At 42.0% G+C, this 6289-nt stretch overlaps 2 protein-coding genes across 3 annotated transcripts; one reads left to right on the plus strand and one right to left on the minus strand.

Annotated features, from left to right (window-relative positions):
* The first annotated feature begins 39 nt into the window (after positions 1-39).
* On the plus strand, positions 40-2608 carry LOC125581604 (zinc finger protein ENHYDROUS-like). Of its 2 annotated transcripts, XM_048747343.1 has the most exons (5): positions 126-663; positions 750-1146; positions 1228-1448; positions 1651-1749; positions 1825-2608. In XM_048747343.1, exons 1-5 carry the CDS (start codon positions 543-545, stop codon positions 2418-2420), a joined length of 1434 nt encoding a protein of 477 aa, XP_048603300.1. In that variant the 5' UTR covers positions 126-542; the 3' UTR covers positions 2421-2608. The 2 variants fall into 2 exon arrangements, with proteins under 2 accessions (XP_048603299.1, XP_048603300.1); XM_048747342.1 differs by having other exon boundaries at positions 40-663; positions 1651-2608.
* A 1370-nt stretch (positions 2609-3978) lies between these two features.
* On the minus strand, positions 3979-5086 carry LOC125581605 (homeobox-leucine zipper protein ATHB-53-like). Its single transcript, XM_048747345.1, has 2 exons — positions 4785-5086; positions 3979-4425 (listed from the first exon to the last, which is right to left on the minus strand). The coding sequence occupies exons 1-2, from the start codon at positions 5034-5036 to the stop codon at positions 4180-4182; spliced, it is 498 nt and encodes a 165-aa protein (XP_048603302.1). The 5' UTR covers positions 5037-5086; the 3' UTR covers positions 3979-4179.
* Positions 5087-6289: the final 1203 nt, after the last annotated feature.

Consider the following 6289-nt stretch of genomic DNA (forward strand, 5'->3'; position numbering starts at 1 on the left):
GAAAGCCGACACAATTATAAAAGAAATTGTAGGTAGTAAATAAATATAAATTTTCAAAGCAGAAAAGTTGAGAAAAAGAAAATAGTATAATTGTCCCCTATCGAGAGAGAGAAAGAAGAAGAAGAGGAAGAAAGATCCTTTGTCTGGAACAAACAAAAGAAACGAAATAAAATCGAAGCTTTCACAAAAAAAAAAAAAAAAAAAAAAAAGAAGGAAGTTTCACAAGCCAAAGCCGCCTTCGGTGCTTCTATAGGGAAAGAAAGGATCAAACACCGGTGGAATCTCAGCCATTGAAACAGATCAGTGGATGGAGGAAGCGTGTTGAGAGAGAGAGAGAGAGTTGAGGGTTAAATAATAATATTTATCGGGTAATGAAGTTTTGATCTTTTCTGGGGAAGAGAGGTCAGAACGAAAGAAAAAGAGTTGAGTTATCAGAAAAGTTTGGTGGAAAAAAAGGTTTTGTTTTTTACGAAAAGCTGATCGCTGAAAAATTAAAGACGATAGTAAAAAAAACAGAGTAGGAAGAAGCTGAGGTTTTGCAGATGCCGGTAGATTTAGATAATTCATCAACGGTTTCCGGGGATGCAAGAAGCGTCTCGTCCACCGGAAACCAAAACCATAATAAACCTCCTAAGAAGAAACGGAACCTCCCCGGAATGCCTGGTACCCCCTTTTTTTTTTTCTTTTTAAATCCAAACTTTTTTTCTTCTTTAAAGTTTATTTCACCTTCTTCACTCCATATTCTTCAGATCCAAAAGCGGAGGTGATAGCTTTGTCACCCAAAACTCTGATGGCAACGAACCGATTCGTCTGCGAAATCTGCAACAAAGGCTTTCAACGAGACCAGAACCTCCAGCTCCACCGTCGGGGTCACAACCTACCCTGGAAGCTTCGTCAGAGATCGAGCAAGGAAGTGAGGAAGAAAGTCTATGTCTGTCCTGTGTCCGGCTGTGTTCACCACGACCCTGCGCGTGCTCTCGGAGATCTCACTGGGATCAAGAAACACTTTTGTCGGAAACACGGCGACAAGAAATACAAGTGCGAGAAATGCTCCAAGAAGTACGCTGTTCAGTCTGATTGGAAGGCTCACTCCAAGATTTGCGGCACCAAGGAGTATCGATGCGACTGTGGAACTCTCTTTTCCAGGTCCCCTTTTGGATCTTCTTCTTTTTTTTAATAAATAAATTTTGCATCTTTGAGACTAACATGTGTGTTGGTTGCTTGCAGGAAAGATAGCTTCATAACGCACAGAGCTTTCTGTGATGTGTTGGCTGAAGAGACTGCCATGAATCATACTCATACCAATCAACTTTGTCCTCAAACAGCCGTCGTCCTCCAACCTGACCTGAAATCTCCAGCCTCCGCCGCTCCTCTTACTCCGCCTCCCACTTCGAATGAGCCTGCCAAAATCTCATCTCCCTCGGTTTTGCCGGTTGAGAGTTCTTCAGGTACATATTACACAAACTCTCTGCTTGGCATTAATTATTGGATCAACTTTTGTCTCTACTACACACATGAACAACTGTTTTGTCTCTAGCCCACGCTGTTATATCCTTCTAAGTTTATAGTTTATACATTTAACATTTTTATTAGATCGAAAAGAAGTCTCATACATTTATGTGAATGACCCACTCCTTCCTCTGTTTCCAGAATCTCCTGAAAACAACCCTCTTGAAGTCATCATGGACGAAGAACCTCCAAGAACCATCGGTTTCAACGTGAGCGATGACCATAGCCGCACTCCAAGAACCATCGGTTTCAATGCGAGCGATGATCATAGTAGTAACAACAACAAGGGCGTATACGCAGGCTTGTTTGCATCATCGACAGCTTCGCCTAGTTTATATGCATCCTCAACTCCTCCTTCCACAAGTCTGTTCGCACCATCTTCATCCATGGAACCCATCTCTCTCTGTCTCTCCACCAATCCCTCTTTGTTCGGACGACCCACGATGGCACAAGATCCACCACCTCACTTCCTAACCCCTCTGAGTCTTCCTCCGCCCCAGCCAGCGATGTCAGCAACCGCATTGCTCCAGAAAGCTGCCCAAATGGGTTCCACGGGCTCGGGTGGCTCGTTACTTCGCGGGTTAGGCCTAGTGTCGAGTGCTTCGTCGTCATCGATGGAACTCAGCAGTCACGATCTTGGGCTGGGACTACTACCTTGTAGCAGCAGCGGTGGTAGCGGAGGAGGATCGGGGGGGCTGAAAGAGCTAATGTTGGGGAACTCTTGCGTGTTTGGTCCGAAACAGACGACGCTTGACTTTCTTGGATTGGGGAGAGCTGTTGGTAATGGAAGTAGTAATCCCGTTGGAGGGTTGTCGGCTCTGTTAACGTCGATCGGAGGCGGGGGTGGAATGAATGTGTTTGGGACGGCGGGGGAGTTTTCAGGCAAAGACATTGGTAGAAGAAGTTCCTAAGAGAGAGAGAGAGAGACATGAAAGTAGAAGAAGAGTGTAGTTTATAAGTATGTTTTTGGTATTTTTGTTTAATAGTGAAAGCAGCAGGCAGCTCTAGTGCTGTTGTTCCCCCAGTGTGAATTTTAATCATATAAGTACACATAAAGCTTATAGCTTAGCAGAAACAACAACAAAGTTGATTTTCGATTTTTTCGGGGGTCATCTCATGATACGATGGTGAGTGACAAACATTAGGTGAGGATTGAAGTTTGTGTTATTAAATGTATGATGTTTGCTTGCTGGTCCTAAAACGACGGTGGGATCGAATTTTTGCACTGATGAGGGAAAAATAAGGAGATGAGATATGACTTTTACTTTTGTATCTTTGCTTGTTGGGTGTGGGGACATTTTTACCAAATAGACAATTTTTCGAAAACTCCTAATTTTGGACAGATAATCCAATGAAATGTACCAATCGACTTGACCAGTGATTTTGATTGGGAGAATCGACCGACCAAACAATGTTGATCGTTCGTAGGTCCATGTCCATCCATAATAGGAGGAGTTATCCATTCCATGGCATCTCTTATTATTTTTTTTTTGTTTTCAAGACTTAGAGAAGACATGACATATATACACAGACAAATCTACCTAGAAGATATTTATCTGGTAAAATCAATCTACATAATAACATACTTGTTCTATCGTAAACTAATAAAACCTATCTCTCTCAAGACTGAAAAGCCAGGTAATATGTAGCTCTTTGAATTTAAAGTGTGTCGGTATTTCAAAAGCAGTGGAAGATGTTTATCTTTTATTCAGAATCAGATGTCAGCTACTACCACTTTGTCTATCCAGATTAAACCTCTCAACTGGTCTCTCTCTCTCTCTCTCTATGAGCCCTCATGTCTGCTGCTTCTGGTTCTCTTCTACAAGTCAAGTACGTAGTCTTCTGGCTGGCTTGCTTTCACGCGAACTCTGTATCAGCTATTAGAGAACAGGCTAAGAAGGATTCTTCTGTTGACCCGTTAATGGTGTTAGAGAAAGCACATTCTCAAACCACAGCCAAAGGGCTCCTCCACATTAGGACGCATTTCTCTCTTAACTGGTGGTGAATCAGGTATTCATGATTGATGTGGAGGCTGAAGATGTGATTGTGGCGGGAACGGATGGTGTCGTCTATGATAACCTCTACAACGATGAGATCACAGTTGTGGTTGTTAGTTCCGTTAGGCCCGGATTAGACCCCAAAGCTACGGCTCAGAAGATTGCGGATTTGGCACGTTCTAGAGCTGTTGACCAAAAACGGCAGAGTCCTTTCGCAGCCGCGGCTCAGGAGGCTGGATGCAGGAGGAAAGCTTGATGACATCACCGCCGTCGTCTCTTACGTTACACCAGCCTCAAAGGCCAAACATCGTTCTACTGCTGACTCCTCCTCCTTTTGCTTTTGTCACGGTAATAACTGAGCCCCCCACACCAGATAATGAATGGTATGCCTACTGTTTTCATCTGGATTTAAAGACCAATTTGGTAACAGTGAAAGTTAAATTATGCATGCTTTGGAAGTAGGCATCTCTTCATTATGTATATTAGCCAATAAATCAGATTTTTATATGTATGAAACTAGAGGAAAAATAAGAAACTAGAATAACCATTTTATATCTATACTATTAAAATAGATACTTAAAACATTACATTTACAACAGTGTGGCCAACATCTATTTCTACATTACCTCTAGAACATGTTTTTCATCCTTAAGACTTCAAATTACTTAAGCTGTTAAAATTGCACATACAAACCATCCCAATACTCCATGTTTTGTAAATAATAGTTATTATCCAACATGTATAATGGAATGTTGTAATTGATTGTATCCATTGGTGAAAATTCGAAATCAGTTGGTGCATCATTGGCTTCAACAGAAAACGACGAACTTGAAGTTGATGTTTCTTGGACAACAAGTCGTTCTGAAAGTTTTCGTATCTCATTCTGAGCTTCACTCAGTTGTTCTGTCAGTTTTAGCACCTGCAAAAATAATATGCAAACATATAAATTAGTATCAACGAGCCCAATAGAGTTTGTACGGACTGAACTGTTTCGGATAAGATAAAAGAATGACGAACCAATCCACTCATGTTATTTGTGGGCCTTCGCTTCCTAGGTCCTATAATAAATAAGCCTACCGGATTGAAATATTTATACAGGGTTTCAGTTTTATTAAGTTTCACATCTCTATAATATTTAACAATCCTAATTAATAACAACCACATTATGATGTATAGAGTCTTTTTTTTTTTTTTTTTGCTAAAAATGTCAATAGAGTCATGAACACAGAGATCATAAATTTCTCTGATCTATAAATGATGAAGATAAAAAATGTATACCTGAGACTCGAGCTGACATTGGCCGAGGACGACTGAGTCGTGTTGGCTCTTGAGTTTAGCGTACTCTTCCTCGAGTTTCTTGTTCTTCCACCTTGCACGGCGGTTCTGGAACCATACAGCCACCTGTCTCGGGTCAAGACCTAACTCTCCCGCAATCTTCTCTTTCCTCCCTGACTCAAGCTTATGCTCGTTCTCGAAGCTATATTCAAGCATAGTCACCTGCTCATCGGTCAACTTCCTCTTCCTAAACATCACTTCCGTCGCCCTTTGTTGACATGAAGAATTAAACAAAGGGAAGTAGTGGAAGAAGTGGGAGAAATGGCCATATCACTTACCAAATGGGGAGGAATGGCTAGTCCACTACTAGTTAGTGGAGGAAGTGGGAGAAGTGGCCATATCACTTACCAAATGGGGAGGAATGGCTAGTCCACTACTAGTTAGTGGAGGAAGTGGGAGGAGTGGCCATATCACTTACCAAATGGGGAGGAGTGGCTAGTCCACTACTAGTTATTTATTCTTCCACCATTGAGTGCTTATTGCTTTTGTTTCCTTTAAATACACCATGTATGTTACACAATTAAACACACAATTCAATACAAACATTTCTTTCATTCTCTCAATCTCACAAATCCTCTCATTCTCTTAAATTCTCAAATTTCTCTTCTCTCTCAAATACTTACGGTTACTTCACTCCTTTTTTACTTTGTTCGTGTGCTTCATCACGGTTAAAACACTTAGAAGCTCTCATAATCCCACAAATTATCATGGTATCAGAGCGGCAACAATCTTGAAACCTTTCTAAATTCCGCAAAATCAAAACTCTGTTTCTAGTTCTTAAACTCTACCTCTGACCAAGTAAATCCCCAAGATGGAGAACAACAACAACAATAACAACAACCGCATCAGCATACCTGTGACCCTGAAGGGGATTAACTACCTCTTGTGGGCCAGGATGGTGAAGATTGCCCTTGGAGGAAAGGGTTTGTGGAGTCATGTCTCAGCAGAAGCAGCTCCAAAACAAACCACCCAAGGAGAAGATGGACAGGAGATTGTGGTAGCTACTGATGAAGACAAATGGGCTCAGGAAGATCTCATGGTTCTCACAGTGCTCCTTAGCTCCCTAGAACCCGCCATCATGGAGTCTTACTCCTACTGTGAAACTACCAAGCAGCTGTGGGATACACTCTACAAAGTGTATGGAAATACCTCCAACCTTACAAGGGTCTTTGAAGTAAAAAGAGCTATCAATACCCTCAACCAAGGAGATATGGAGTTCCAGCCTCACTTTGGCAAGTTCCGGTCTCTTTGGGCAGAGATGGAACTACTCAGACCACATACTACCGACCCCGCCACTCTCTTAACCAGGCGTGAAGAGGACAGAGTGTTTGGACTACTGCTCACGCTTAATCCATCTTATGGGAGCTTAATCAAGCACATCCTGAGAGCTGACAAGTTACCTGACCTGGATGAAGTATGCGCTCAAATTCAGAAGGAAGAAGGCTCTG

Source organism: Brassica napus, chromosome C2 (genome assembly GCF_020379485.1).
Source record: "Brassica napus cultivar Da-Ae chromosome C2, Da-Ae, whole genome shotgun sequence".
NCBI classification, from domain to species: domain Eukaryota; kingdom Viridiplantae; phylum Streptophyta; class Magnoliopsida; order Brassicales; family Brassicaceae; genus Brassica; species Brassica napus.

Bases quoted from the DNA above. Each gene is read 5' to 3' on its own strand.
- LOC125581604 (XM_048747342.1), top strand. From the start codon at position 543: ATGCCGGTAGATTTAGATAATTCATCAACGGTTTCCGGGGATGCAAGA. The intron at 664-749 runs GTACCCCCTTTT...CATATTCTTCAG, and splicing joins GAACCTCCCCGGAATGCCTG to ATCCAAAAGCGGAGGTGATA. The intron at 1,449-1,650 runs GTACATATTACA...CTCTGTTTCCAG, and splicing joins GCCGGTTGAGAGTTCTTCAG to AATCTCCTGAAAACAACCCT.
- LOC125581605 (XM_048747345.1), bottom strand. From the start codon at position 5,036: ATGTTTAGGAAGAGGAAGTTGACCGATGAGCAGGTGACTATGCTTGAA. The intron at 4,426-4,784 runs GTATACATTTTT...TTATTTTTGCAG, and splicing joins AATGTCAGCTCGAGTCTCAG to GTGCTAAAACTGACAGAACA.